This window comes from Ramularia collo-cygni (assembly GCF_900074925.1).
Source record: "Ramularia collo-cygni strain URUG2 genome assembly, contig: RCC_scaffold11, whole genome shotgun sequence".
Taxonomy (NCBI): domain Eukaryota; kingdom Fungi; phylum Ascomycota; class Dothideomycetes; order Mycosphaerellales; family Mycosphaerellaceae; genus Ramularia; species Ramularia collo-cygni.
The window spans coordinates 384,505-397,454 of NW_019716265.1; the positions used below are offsets into that span (position 1 = coordinate 384,505).

The following is a 12,950-nucleotide window of genomic DNA, read 5'->3' on the forward strand; positions in this document are numbered from 1 at the left end:
ACTCTGTGCTGTTTCGTGTCGCTCCTTCCATCCAATTGGCTCGCGATATCACACCGTCATTCTCGAACTCCGAGCGYCGGTGATGWATGCTTGGCAAATCCTTCGCCTCCGAGCCTGCAGCTTCAACTCCAACTCCGAGGCTATAGAACAATGGAAGCCCCGCCAGACCCATCGCCTCTGCTCGGCCTGGTCGAGGTATCGCAAACATCAAGGTCATGTCAGAAGCCGCTTCCCCTCGTATGATACCCGTCAAGCGCCGCAATGGCAAGTTGCAAAGCTGTGAGCCCTGCAGAAAGCGGAAACTTTCATGCGATCACAGGTAGGTAAGGTAGAGCATCTTGTATCATCTCAATAGCGATATCGAGAAGGAATTCTTTGCTGGCCGTTCATCCGTCGATGCTACAGAATGAATGCTGATACGGCTTAGGCTGCCATACTGTACGAGATGCATCAAAAGGGGAACCTCCAATCTTTGCTACTATCATCCCGCCCCGATGACAGGCCGATCTGCTGCAGGCGCAATTCCATCGCCTATACAGTCCATTGCAACATCTCCTCCCAACTCCGAATTGATGCCACAGCCTGCGCACACTTCCTCTTCAACTACACGCTCCCAAAGCGTTCCTCCCGATCGCCACTCGAAGATCTTGAGCGTCCCATCGGCAGGAATCCTGTTCGAATCTTCCGAGAGGGTTCGATCGGTGGGTTTCCTTGGTGTAACGAGCTCGACTGCCATTGTAGCGGAACTTAACAGCAGTCTCGGCATTAACGCACCTGAACTTCCAAACGAACCGCACATTGGTTGCGTCTCGGAAGCACTTGTACGGCGAGGGGTGCAAGTTCTCTTGTTTTTTGAAGACGAAGCCCGAATCCGACAATGCTTGCAGCATGGCTTTGGACTTGGAGACAATGAAGGCTTTCTCATCTATCGTCCAGTGTATATGGCTTGGCTGGAAGGCTTTCTGCCGGTTCTCAAGAATGCCGTCAGAACCAAGTCACTCGAGGCGTTGTCGGCCAAAATATCGAGAAACACACGGAAGCCAGTGATATGTAACCGCTCCACAACCGCATTGGATTKGGCGCAGGCAACCACGGGAGAGAATGTGCGTTGGGAAACGCTTGGCTTAATCCTCTCACTTACTGGAGTGGTCACTGCGTTATTGCCCACCTGGCATCATTCATTTGGTTCTAATCCCAAAGATGCAAGATCGAAGCTGAGAGCGACTGTCTTTGATCTGGTCAATCTATGCGTCGACTTCAGCAGAGCATCCGGGAGTCGCGACGAGCTACTGGTTGTGCTTTTATATGACCGCTACATCTATCACGGTATCATACAAGGCGATACCTCGACCGAGGCGTGGACCAGGTTCTCGGAAGTCTGCGACATGATCATACTGCTGGGTATACATCTCGGGTCGAGCGTTGATGCACAAACACCATTCTTTTTGTGCGAGCTTCGGAAAAGACTGTTCTCCGTATGCTTTACCATGGACAAATTCTTGGCCACCTTCCTAGGCCGGCCGCCAAAGATCAGTTACAGATACTCAGTACTGCAAGAACTAAGCGATCTCTCCAACGATGAATTGTGTCTTGATGAAGCGGGGATACAAGTAGCTTTGAACGCACTCGATAACGGCTGGAATACTTCTCGTCGTCCAACCCGAACGACATGGCGCAAGGCGCGCTTTGCCCGAGGCGAGGTCGCTGAAGACATTTTAGAGATTGCGATTGGGTCACGCCACGAAAATATGGAACGACGCATTGAGTATGTTCTCGCACTGGTGACACCTTGTGAATGACCGCTGACATTGCCAGGCAAGTCCAGAAACGAAGACAAGAAATCCACGACGCCATGCCAGAGTTTGCAAGAACAGACGCGGAGCTCGTCATGTCAAAGATGCAGACTGATCCAGGGACGTTTCGCTTGCCTGGTTGGGACTGTGGATGGACCCCATTGGATGTGCAATGCGTGATAGGCTATCACTCAGGTAAGACAAGAAAAACATGTCTTCCCGCCAACATGCTTCCCACGTGAGCCATCAGCAGCTAACCTTCCTTGTTGTAGCCGTACGACACCAAGACTTTCTGCTCGAACGAGCCGTCTTCAACAGACACAAGCAGGACTCCTCCCGGCTTGTCGCAGCGGCGAAAAGTTTGCTAACTCTCATTACCAAGGCATATGCCTTGAAAGACTGCTGGCAATTCAAATGCGACATTACAGATATGGTAACGAATGGCTTGAAACCTTTCCAACGACCTTTTCTAACGCCAAACAGTTGGCATTCTTCGCTGTACCAGCAGCTGGCGTACTTGCAATGGAAATTATGAAGCGTGATCAAATCAACGACCCAAATGACACATTTCCTCGCAGCGAGACTGTTCAGCAGATTTGTGTTCTCGTCAGTGCGTTGGAGGCAGTTAGTAAGTGAAGGTGACCATCTGCATGAATTGACCTGCTAACCACAACGATGAATAGATCCTGACGAAGGAGGGAACCACGCCTTATGTGCAATGGGTCTCTCTGCCATGAAGAAAGTGCTTGATCGTTTGCTGTCTAGACCCTTACCCCGACCAATCGCCTGTGATATCATCCAACCGCCAGTCCAAATGGACCACTCTTTTGGCGTCTACATGGACAATGACGCAGATTTCCTCCAATGGATGGACTCTACCGACTTCGACACAAATCTATGGGATCCGCTACACATGCAAGGAAACGTGTCCTGATGAAAAGAGGATACTACGAAACGGAAAGAGAGCAATTCGTAATACCGACGACGACGGTACGTCAGTCAATCAAAAAAGAGGATATAAATCTATTCTGTCCCATAAAGGTATCATAACTCATTTACTCGCAAAGAGGGTACATCTGGTAAGCATGCCTCAAAGTACAAAAAGTCCCCAACGACGCCGTCGCTAATCATAACAGATATGCATCAATCAAACAGGCCGACTATCAAATCACTCAATATGTGAAAGCCCTGTTCATTTGAGGCCTCTCGGGTCTGGTTCCGAGCAAGTCACCCCAATCTCCCTTGGCAGTAGGAGGCTCGGCTTTCCAGCAGACAGTCGTCTGAGCGCGACTGTATCTTCGCCCGGCCGACTCTCGGAGTGGTTGCTGTATTGAATATCCATAAGGGTTGGCGCGACCCGGAGCGACCGATGCTTTCCCCCTCCCCGCATCCAGCAAGTCGGTGGAATAGTTGTYGCCTTTCAGTCGATCCAAGCTAGCAGAAGATGACGATCCCACATCGGATTCGGTGGAGTTGTTGCGAAGCTTGATACGAGCCCAGCTTCTCGCCATGAGGGAAGGCCGTCGATGCAATTGTGGTTGTGGTACGGGCTCGGGTTCTGGCTGGGGCGACCAACAGTTGGCGTCAAAGTATGAACAGCATACATTTTCCTCGAAGCGGACGTGCTTCCGAGCCTTCTTGGATGATGTCGTGTTGCTGCTATCGGTGTCGCTGCTGCAGATGCTAGTCCGTGCACTGTCGTGACGCTCGCTGATTGTCGTCGACTCCGATGCGTTGGTTCGGTCCGAAGCCGATGCAAGATCCATGGAGAGCACCAGATTCAAGGACATGACTGGAAGTTTGGGGCTGCCCATTGAGGCTGACATTTTGTGTATCTCTGCCATGTAATATGTAGCTCTTGAAAATGTGTGGWGGTGGTCGAGAGGAACACTCTGATATCGGATGAGGGCAAGAATCAAGGGATCTCGTTCGCGCGTAGCAAATGCGTTCTCGACAGGTCGAGGTGCAGGCCGATGGGCTTTCAACGTTTCAGCCCTGTCGTGGGGAGACCGGGTTCGCAAGATGCAATGCAAGATCGAGGTGCAGTTCTTGTGTTCTGTGCAACAAAGCAGAAAAAAGTCGGGTGAATGGGTAGTGGGTTTCGATGGATTTCGAAGGATTTTTTCCCAACTCTGTACTGGAGCAAGGCGGTTGACTGCAGGAAGAGGAGGCACTTGTACAACAGCAACGCGCTGAGTACAAGACTGTGCGCCATCTCCCGGTTGGGATACTAGCGTGTTGTGAGCGTTGCAACTTGCGTTCCAATCCTGGTGGAGCCGTTCTTGATTGAGCCCAAAGCATATCTCTGAGCCAGCTCGCCGACGTCCAGCCGCTGCATGAATGCTGCATGATTGGCGGTCCCTGCCAAGCGTTCCAGGGATGTGGCCAAAGTGCCGGGCGTGCAAGCGTGGACCTTTGCTGTTTGGGGTTCTTGACAATGTTTCACAGGTTTCACAGGTTTCGAATTAGGCGGGTGGCGTGAAGACTTGCGGGAGGGTGCCACCACGCCTGCCATGGAATAGATTTGCAGACGAAACGTGACGGCCATCCTTCAAAATCACCGAAGAGTGAGAACACCAATGCTGCTGAGACTGTCGTCAGCCGCAGGGTCAGTGCGGGATTCGCAGCCATCCATGCATCAGAGTCGGCGCGTAGGTGTCCCGGCGGGGATGGGTGGAGCAGTCCCAATACATTCGCTGCCAGTCAAGATTCATGCTGTACATTGCCCAACAATCTCCACGAGCACGTTGCTGGTCGCGCGGATCTGCAATGATAGGGTCATCAAGGATGGAGGGTGCGACTTTTGCAAAAGCCAGGGGTGGAGTCGTGATGGGCGCCCAGTCATGCAAACGTCGGTCCTGTGCGACCTCGCTACAAAACTTGAAAGGCCAAGGTTGAGGGAGAGAGGGCCCAATCGCGAACGAGGAGACCTGTGTCCTCCCCTTGCATGATTTTCTTGWTATCGAGTTTATCGTAAGTGGCTTGTGATTCCATCGCCATCCTACCTGAGCCTAATAATCATCCTCCACAATTCGCAGTCCGACTCCGAGCTTCGGATGAATCGGATCTGCGTTGATCAAAATATTTCGCTCAGGATGGATCATGCGTTCCCCTACGGTGCTTCCCGCCGAGAGTTTGCGGAATGTGCCAGGTGTTGTCAGTGAAGATATTTTTGCACTCTACTCATTCAGAGGGCCGGATTTGGCTGACAAGCGTGCTGCTTCAACTCGGTGGGGAAAACCTTGTTATGCCCTCCCCCTTGGTCTTGGTCGTACTGGAGCAATGCAGACATGATCGAAGGATCGAAATCCAAAGACCTCAATGCGTGGTCCTCGTGCGGCGTTATGACACACCGGGACCACAACGGGCGTTGAGAGACAGGATGGGTCAGTACGGCCAGGTCTCGCATGGAGATGGGCGTGTGGGAAAGGCCCACCGTATGCTTTACATTGAGCCCCATCATTATCGCCACGGTCAGGATGACATGTGATAATATATATCCCTGCAGATGAATCCGCTTCCCCTCCACAAAGAGTCCCCGCAACGACGAAGAAGTCTCAGTATGTCGAATCCAGCATGGGCCCACGTGAGGTACGGTACATTCCGCAGGACTTTGAGGGCACATGGAGCCCGCGTTCAAAGGCCACATTCCAATAGAGACGATGCTACTGTAATCTCCCATATTAGATGCTGTCAAAGTGGAGGCATGTGCTAATGTGGGGGAGGTCTGGCCGACAAGAGCTCGCTTCTGCTCTCAACAAAGCAGCGTTTCATCAATAATCTTGCCAGCACGGCGGACCAGCGCGATTTTTGCGTGCCCGCTTTTGCTTCGCTGCAGTCGGTGGTGGCCTCGAGCAGGTTTCATGCGTTCCATCCGCTTCATCTTCGAGGTTGATGACCACATCTCAAGAACAGTGACCCCGAAGGCTTCGCGGAGGTGGACTACGCTCAGTATCACGAGCTGGAAATCCCAGGCCTTGATGCGTTTCCATAAAGGAGAAGTCGGGAAAAGCTTTCAGGCATGATGCTCGGTGGCGCCGCCTGCCGAAGGTCAAATACGAGCGATCGTCTCTGTCCGGTGTACATCTGCAGTAGCACGAGTTGACTGAGGACTCTACCATCGACGTGTGGTTCCGGCTGGCAGTTCCATCTGCGAACATGTTGTGTCGGTGTGTGAGTGTGTAAGTGGATGTGTGCAAGTCTGATGTCCATTGAATGTTTCCATGGTACAGATGAAGACTCGGCCGCCAAGAAGTCGTGGAACTCTACTTGTTGCCGCCTGCTCCGAGGCTCCTTCCATTCTCCTTGATCGCGATATTTGCGACACTTCACCCGGCAGCATTGGGTCTCGCATTTCCATCATGCCATCCCTCGCGTCTGCGCTGGTTGCGTGTGTGGAAATCACATACGGCTGTGTCATCCTCACAGCCKCGTTGGTCTACTCCTGCTTTCAGAAAGAGTTCTGGTATGCGAGGACGGAAGAGGAGGAATCTGCTTTGCAAGAGGGTAACTAATTTCATCATATTGATCGGTCAGATCTTGCTCCTTCAACCTGCTGACGACATGCTCACAAAGCTTCCCGTGATCTCTGGGACTTGGCACACAAAGACGATGCCATTGCACACAACTTTCTCACCACGCGGAGTGGAACACAGATACACTTCCTAACACCTAGGGTCACCACGCAGGATCCAGATACGCTGATAGTCTTTCTCCATGGCTTCCCAGACTCAGCCTACTTGTTCTCCCACCAAATTCACTCTGCTTGGTCTWCCAAGGCCCAGCTAGTGGCACTGGACCTCCCAGGCTGTGGTGGGAGTGATAGCCTGCAATCTTACAGTGCGGAAAAGGTACTGAATGTCATTGTTGAAGCGATTGACCAGCTGAAAGCCCGTTTCTCGCATTCGAACCAGAGCAAGCCGAGGTGCATCTTGGTCGGCCATGACTGGGGCGGCGTCATTGGCTTTCGGCTAGCAGCAGAGACCACAGGCTTGTTAGACGAACTCGTAACGATCAACTCCATATATGTGAGAAAGTCTCTCGAAGGATCGATACCGCAAGCTGACACCTGGTAGCCACGATACGCGGCCGAGGTGCTCAAAGCCAACGTCTCCCGTGGAGGCGCTCTCATATCAAAGGGCAAGCTGCGAGAAGTATGACCTCCCAGATGAAGATTAAACGCGTCTAATGTAGCGTAGGCAGCTTCTGAGTTGCGACCGGTTCGCTCGCAGATCCTGAAGTCAGGTTAGTAACACTTAGCATCCGAGACGGAATCAAACTGACAATCTGCAGGCTACGTACGTTTGATACATGCCATCTATGCATCATTTCTCAGCTGACATTCCAAGACGTATATGTTGAACCTACCTGTGCCGCTCGCAAGGATCTCGCCTGGACTGTCACGATGCCTTGTCAAGTTGTCTCATAGCCTGGAATACAAGCAGTATGTCGTCTCGTTCTGTTCGACGGCGTCGAGAACTTGCTCGGACCCGTCAGTGATGATAACATATTGCATAGATCTCCAGAGAGTTCCCCAAAGGCACTCGCCCGCCGTCTCGCGATAGCTTACGGTCCGAGCTCATCGCAGTGTGCTCATGATAGCATCCCGAAGTATGGAACTTCGGTGCTTGCTCGTTCTCAAACCCACCCACCTGGAGATTGGGATCAACGAGTTCGATTGTATTCTGACGGGCTGTTGCGCGACAGTTGGACTCCATCCTTCCTGGCTTCGCCGAAACCTGCACTCAATGATGTCAAAGCAACCAAAACTCAGGCTCCGCAGGGTCCAGCTGTCGAGGATGACAACGACGATTGGCATTTTCATTGTCCAGTGAGCATCATATTTGGACTTCAGGACATTGCTCTCGATCCAAGTGTCGTTCTTGATGGAATTGAGCGCCATTTCATGTCTGAATCGACAGACTCCCTGGTATCGTCAGCCATTGCCCAGGAGAGGATCACTAGGCTCAGTGGTTGCGGCCATTGGTCAATATTGGAGGATGAGGGAATCAAAGCTCTGGACCGATTCCTGGCTCGTATCATCGATTGAACTCCCTCCGATTCTTCCAGTCGCCAGAGACAATGGCTGACCGGTATGCACGCCCTTGATCAGAGACAGAGGCGGGTTGCGGTGGTGCATCGCAGGGTGATCTACCTGGTTTCCCAGAGCCGCTTTGGGTAGCTACCTCCTAAAGGTGTCTTGGAGTATGCAATTTTACATGTTGATCTTGGTTGACACGATCCTCTCTCAACAGTTGCCTGACTTTCCAGTGGTGGCGTTGTTGCGAGAAGTTCCCATGTCGAGCCAGCATCATGCCCGGTCAGTCGAAGCAACCACGAATTAACAGCATTCCCGGAAAATTCAAGTCCTACCTGTGCTATGGCGGCTTTTGCATATCTGACAATTTCAGGACTGAGGTAAATCTTGTGAGGCAGAAAAGCTGTTCATAGCCGTTGCCGGGACTTTCGGTCTTAAGCAATGCTGCACCGGAACGATTGGCTTTTAAGCATGAATCCGGTTATCATCAATTAGCGACTCTCGAGCATCGGGAGAAGAAATGTAACAAGCTTACTGGCATGGCCTGTACAATTCGTTACATGTGGCGACCGAGCTTGGAGTCGGGGACCTCGGGGACCTCGGGCTTCAAACATGGGCATCGCCGAACAACAAGACACCGTCCATTCAGCAATCACCATCTTGTGCAACGCTTCTCCTCAAGCTCCACTTTCCTGAGCCGCCGCGACATTCACACGTACTCTTACCAGTCTACCGGAACAAGTCGTAAAAAAAGTAGCGTGGACTGGCCAATGACAAAAGAATTGTTCCGATCGGTTCACTCTTCCCACGAACTCCTTCCTCGCATAACATTACCGCTGGCCGGAATCCCTTACATACTAAGTACTGGAACTTGATCTACACTAGGATAAGGATCGTGCCAAGCAACATCCAACATGAGCTCCATGACGAGAGAGAATTCGAGCAAGCTAGTGAGGCCATCACCACTCGCTTGTACAGAGTGCCGTAAGAAGCATCTAAAATGCGACGCCGTAAGTAGACTGAAGGACGAAAGGCATGCAAGATCGAACTCCGACACGCATTGGTATACATCGGGGTTGTCTCAAAGTCGCTGACCCTTCTGCTCTTTTCTTTTAAAGCGCACACCAGTCTGCTCGAGATGTACGACAAGAGGCTTGGACTGCAACTACACGCCTTCCCGACGAGGGATTGGCGGGCGGACGAAGAGACAACATACATCCGTCACACCAGACACCTCCAACAGATCCCCACCCACACCGAACCGCTCCTCAAATGTCAGCAAAGGATCAAATGAATTCTCACAACTTGAATCATATCCAACGCAAGTTGTGTCGCCTGCTCGTACTTGGACCGATCTCAGCGATGCAAGTCAGCACTCCTCCGCAATCACTCCACCTGCTTCGTCGACTTCTCGATCATCTCTTCGTTCCGAGGACGAGCACCTGACCAACTGCTATTTCGTAAGCTTCCATCCGTGCCATCCGATACTTGTACCACGGACTCGCTACACGAACCAGCGATATCCCGAACATCTTCAAGCTGTGGTTAGATTCATTGGCAGCCACTATGCGCAAACAGGGTCAGAAGAGTCTGCCAGATCCGCAGCGGCAGCTTTCCTTGCTGAGCAGCACGAGCAAGCGGCCGAGACTGTGCAAGCGCTCCTCCTCTATGCCATCGCTCTTCACTCACGATACGAGCCGATGGAAGCAATGTCGGCGATAGCCAAAGCCACTGATCTTGCCATTGAACTTGGCATGCATCGGGCGGAGTATGCGACTACCTATGGCAAAGCCGATCCCGTCTTGGAAGAGAGTTTCCGCCGAACTTGGTGGGAGCTATACGTGACCGATGGGTACCTAGCTGCTCTTCATCGACATACCAACTTCAGGTGTAACATGGTCAATGCGAGTAAGTTGCACATTGTAATGCTGCGTCAGCATGCTGAAGATGCTGATTTGTCAATCAATTTAGCCACACTCTTACCATGTGAGGATAGTGCCTATGCGCAAGCAACGGTACCCTCTCCCTCCACGTCCTTGACACAGTTCGACGCGCGGCTATTTGCAGATGAGGATTACTGCTTTTCATCATTTTGCTACAGAATAGAAGCGATACGCATACTAAGCAGAGTAATCGCAGTATCTGGAGCAAACGAAGCACATGCGGACGGCATTCAGGCCATTGACAACGCCATTGCCAGTTTTAAGCATCACATTCCCAACGACAAGGCGGCCATTATTGATCGCAGCGGCGAATGCGATCAAATGATGTTCCAAGCGTTTGTTTTTATACAGCTGGCCTCCATTTTCCTCCATTTCCCCCGGTCAGAACTGCCAAGTAAGCGAGCCCAATTGGCCCCTGATATTTGACACTCATGCTGATGTCTATGCTTTAGTCACAATGCCATCGTCGGCAGAAATAACATGTGCACGCCAACACATGGAACAAGTACGTGTGGAGCATAGCGTTCGTCATACGTCCGAAAATGTCTAATCCAAAGCAGGTTTCTCCTGTATCCAACCAACACGCAGCCAAAAGCATGGCAGCTTCAAAAGACTTGGCAAACCTCGCATCGCTCCCCATTGAGAAGCATTCGCCATTCTTCATATGCGGGCTGGTCTTCTCTTGCGTAGTCCAGCTGTCGGCCTGTTCGGCGTATCCCCAAAGCAGCACGCAGCAAAATCGTGATCGCGTGGCGTTGATTTTGGGTGTGCTAAAATCTTTCGGCCGGACATGGACTATAGCTCAATATGTCTCGCAACAGCTCAAACGCGCTGCCAGCGAGGTCTTCACGCCGCGACCGGAGAACTCAACTACCGCCAGTGGCTCCTCCTATGACAGCGGGATTGACATGACTGGATTCCCCACCGACATGTCTTGGTTCGACTTCTTCAACCACCCCGGTGATGCAAGCGGTGCCGAGATGCAACACCAGCTGCTGGGCGGTGTACACGATATGACTGGGTTTCAATAAGAATTCATTCAATGGGGACTCTTGGGACCTGCATAGATCGCCCGCCAGCGTGTCCAAGAATCGCCCAGGACCTCGCAGGACTTGCCACTCCTCCACACTCCACCGAAAAGCGACACCGCATTAAATATGAGCCTGGCCTTGTAAATCCAAACAACGCCGTTTCGCCAGCTGGGTATTGAGCAAAAAACATTGCAATCGAACAGAAGAGAGACATGACTTGGCTGGTGAGCATCACTCTGCAGCGTAGCGAATCACCAATTTGCGACCGTGCTGCTTTTGAGACTGGCTGTCGTGAACTGTGAGTCGTGCTTTGCGCTCGGGAGGACTATCGTATGGCGTGTAGATGCGGTAATCCACGAGGCTTGTGATGGTCAGCAAGGGCCACGTCAAGAGGAGGTCGGTGTTGCTGCTTACTTTCCGAAGAGGTTGCCATGTCGGCCGCGGACCTCGACGCTCAGATCTGATGTGGCGGTGAAAAGATGTTTGCCAACGACAAACGCAAAAGAACCTCCGCTCAAGTGCAGAACTTGCGCCTTGAGATTTCCAATGGAGWATGTCTGTCCATCGGCAAAGGTACCTATACACGACGAGGTCAGGCACCGTCAGATGAGCGCCAAATCTAGCGCCATCTCCATGCACAAGGCCATCAAGATGTCATTGACGAGGCAAATCGGGAGCGCATCTGGAGCCTTGGCCCGTTGTACACATACCTCCAAAGTCGGTGTTCCACGCACTCCCATCGTCCATGTTGTACTTTCGCTTGAAGACCCGCTGCACAGCAGTCATGGTCCTCCTGGTTGTAATTACGCGAGGCGCCACGTTGGTCGTCGCTAGAAGCTGAGATCGCAAATACCAGGCTGAGGATGGATGCTTCCGGCTATCGTGCGTGTGGACGATCGAGTCGACGATGTATTGATTCTGCTCCACTACCGCCAGGACGCGGTCTGCTGCAATGGTGGAAATCGCCGTGTCAGATGGACTGTTGTCGAGGTGCGGGTCGATGATTATGGCCTTGCGGGTGATGGGATCGGCGACGACATATTGCCAGGACTCTGTCAGCTCCTCGAACAAGGTATGTACCAGCGGTGCGATGCTGTCCGAGCGAGGCGTAGGGCCTGGAGCCGGCATCATGAGGGTCGTCGTCGTCGACTCGTCGTCCGTTGTGTCAATCAAGTGTGAGAAAAGGCAAAAACGCTGGGATAATGCACAAACGATTGACGTTCTAGTCTTCTAGTCAATTTGCTCGTTGTTGCATCACGCGGCACCTACCCAGCCGTAACTTCGGGTGGAAGAACATAGCCAGTGGTCGCGAGCGCAAGTCGAAGCGCAAAGCAGCTAGCCAGGGTCAAGCTGAGATGCTCATTTTATCCATGTGTGAGTACTGCCCAGAACAAGGGCGTCTTTTCGTTCACTCGTTAAACACCAGGTGGCATGATGTCTTGGGTCGTTTGGTTCTTGGACGGCTTATTCAAGGATCATATCTGCTGTCTCTGAACTTAAAATGAAGTCCTGCAAGGAACGCCCCGCAAGAAATGAGGACGTTAGCGTCGACCGGGATCGCCACGAGGGTATAGTTCGCTTCCAAGAGCAGGCATTCGGTCTTGTAATGAGCGTCACAGCGGTGACGTGACGGTCGTGTCAGAGCGAGGTCACGCAAGACATGATTGCTACTTAGGTATCTTCCGTGCGTACGGACTGATTGTTCGCTGGCTGGTCTCAATATCTGAGCAAGACGACTTTCGGATGCTGGCGGACGCATCAACAGGTAAAGTAAGGTAAGCATGCGGTGTGTACTCCGTGTACATACAGCATCGGGTGCACTCGCTTGCAAGGGRTAGCTTGCCCTGTGTTGTTGACCTAGAAGGAAAGGGTCGATCTTATCTTGRTGCGGTCTTTCCCACAAGGTGTTCCCAGCGTTGTCATCGTGAGCTAAAATGATGACGACCCTCTATCAGATGTGATTCTCCTGGTATATAGGATGGGATGGAGCCGGGTGCCGATCACGTACAAGAACATCCTGACATCTTCAATCTATGGCTGTGGCTACAGCATCGGATACGTAGATCGATGATAAGACAGCTCGCAGAACACCGACCATCACCTCCCTACTCGTCAAGAGATGAGACTGCAGGTGCTGTAGGTCCCA

The 12,950-nt window shown here is 52.1% G+C and overlaps 5 protein-coding genes; 3 read left to right on the forward strand and 2 right to left on the reverse strand.

The window, feature by feature from the left end:
* Positions 1-215: 215 nt before the first annotated feature.
* Positions 216-2,727, forward strand: RCC_07232 (uncharacterized protein; the record flags this gene model as incomplete). XM_023772490.1 has 6 exons in its annotated part: positions 216-319; positions 428-1,765; positions 1,816-1,988; positions 2,066-2,226; positions 2,277-2,421; positions 2,477-2,727. 6 exons carry the CDS (start codon positions 216-218, stop codon positions 2,725-2,727), a joined length of 2,172 nt encoding a protein of 723 aa, XP_023628258.1.
* A 238-nt stretch (positions 2,728-2,965) lies between these two features.
* Positions 2,966-3,619, reverse strand: RCC_07233 (uncharacterized protein; the record flags this gene model as incomplete). The annotated part of the gene is made up of 1 exon (XM_023772491.1): positions 2,966-3,619. The coding sequence occupies one exon, from the start codon at positions 3,617-3,619 to the stop codon at positions 2,966-2,968; it is 654 nt and encodes a 217-aa protein (XP_023628259.1).
* Positions 3,620-6,154: 2,535 nt separating this feature from the next.
* Positions 6,155-7,842, forward strand: RCC_07234 (uncharacterized protein; the record flags this gene model as incomplete). XM_023772492.1 has 7 exons in its annotated part: positions 6,155-6,299; positions 6,369-6,820; positions 6,869-6,946; positions 7,025-7,037; positions 7,086-7,090; positions 7,142-7,236; positions 7,311-7,842. 7 exons carry the CDS (start codon positions 6,155-6,157, stop codon positions 7,840-7,842), a joined length of 1,320 nt encoding a protein of 439 aa, XP_023628260.1.
* Positions 7,843-8,744: 902 nt separating this feature from the next.
* On the forward strand, positions 8,745-10,804 carry RCC_07235 (related to C6 transcription factor; the record flags this gene model as incomplete). XM_023772493.1 has 5 exons in its annotated part: positions 8,745-8,840; positions 8,949-9,738; positions 9,802-10,167; positions 10,226-10,278; positions 10,334-10,804. The coding sequence occupies 5 exons, from the start codon at positions 8,745-8,747 to the stop codon at positions 10,802-10,804; spliced, it is 1,776 nt and encodes a 591-aa protein (XP_023628261.1).
* Positions 10,805-11,035: 231 nt separating this feature from the next.
* Positions 11,036-11,935, reverse strand: RCC_07236 (uncharacterized protein; the record flags this gene model as incomplete). XM_023772494.1 has 3 exons in its annotated part: positions 11,036-11,165; positions 11,219-11,381; positions 11,515-11,935. 3 exons carry the CDS (start codon positions 11,933-11,935, stop codon positions 11,036-11,038), a joined length of 714 nt encoding a protein of 237 aa, XP_023628262.1.
* Between the last annotated feature and the right edge of the window lie 1,015 nt (positions 11,936-12,950).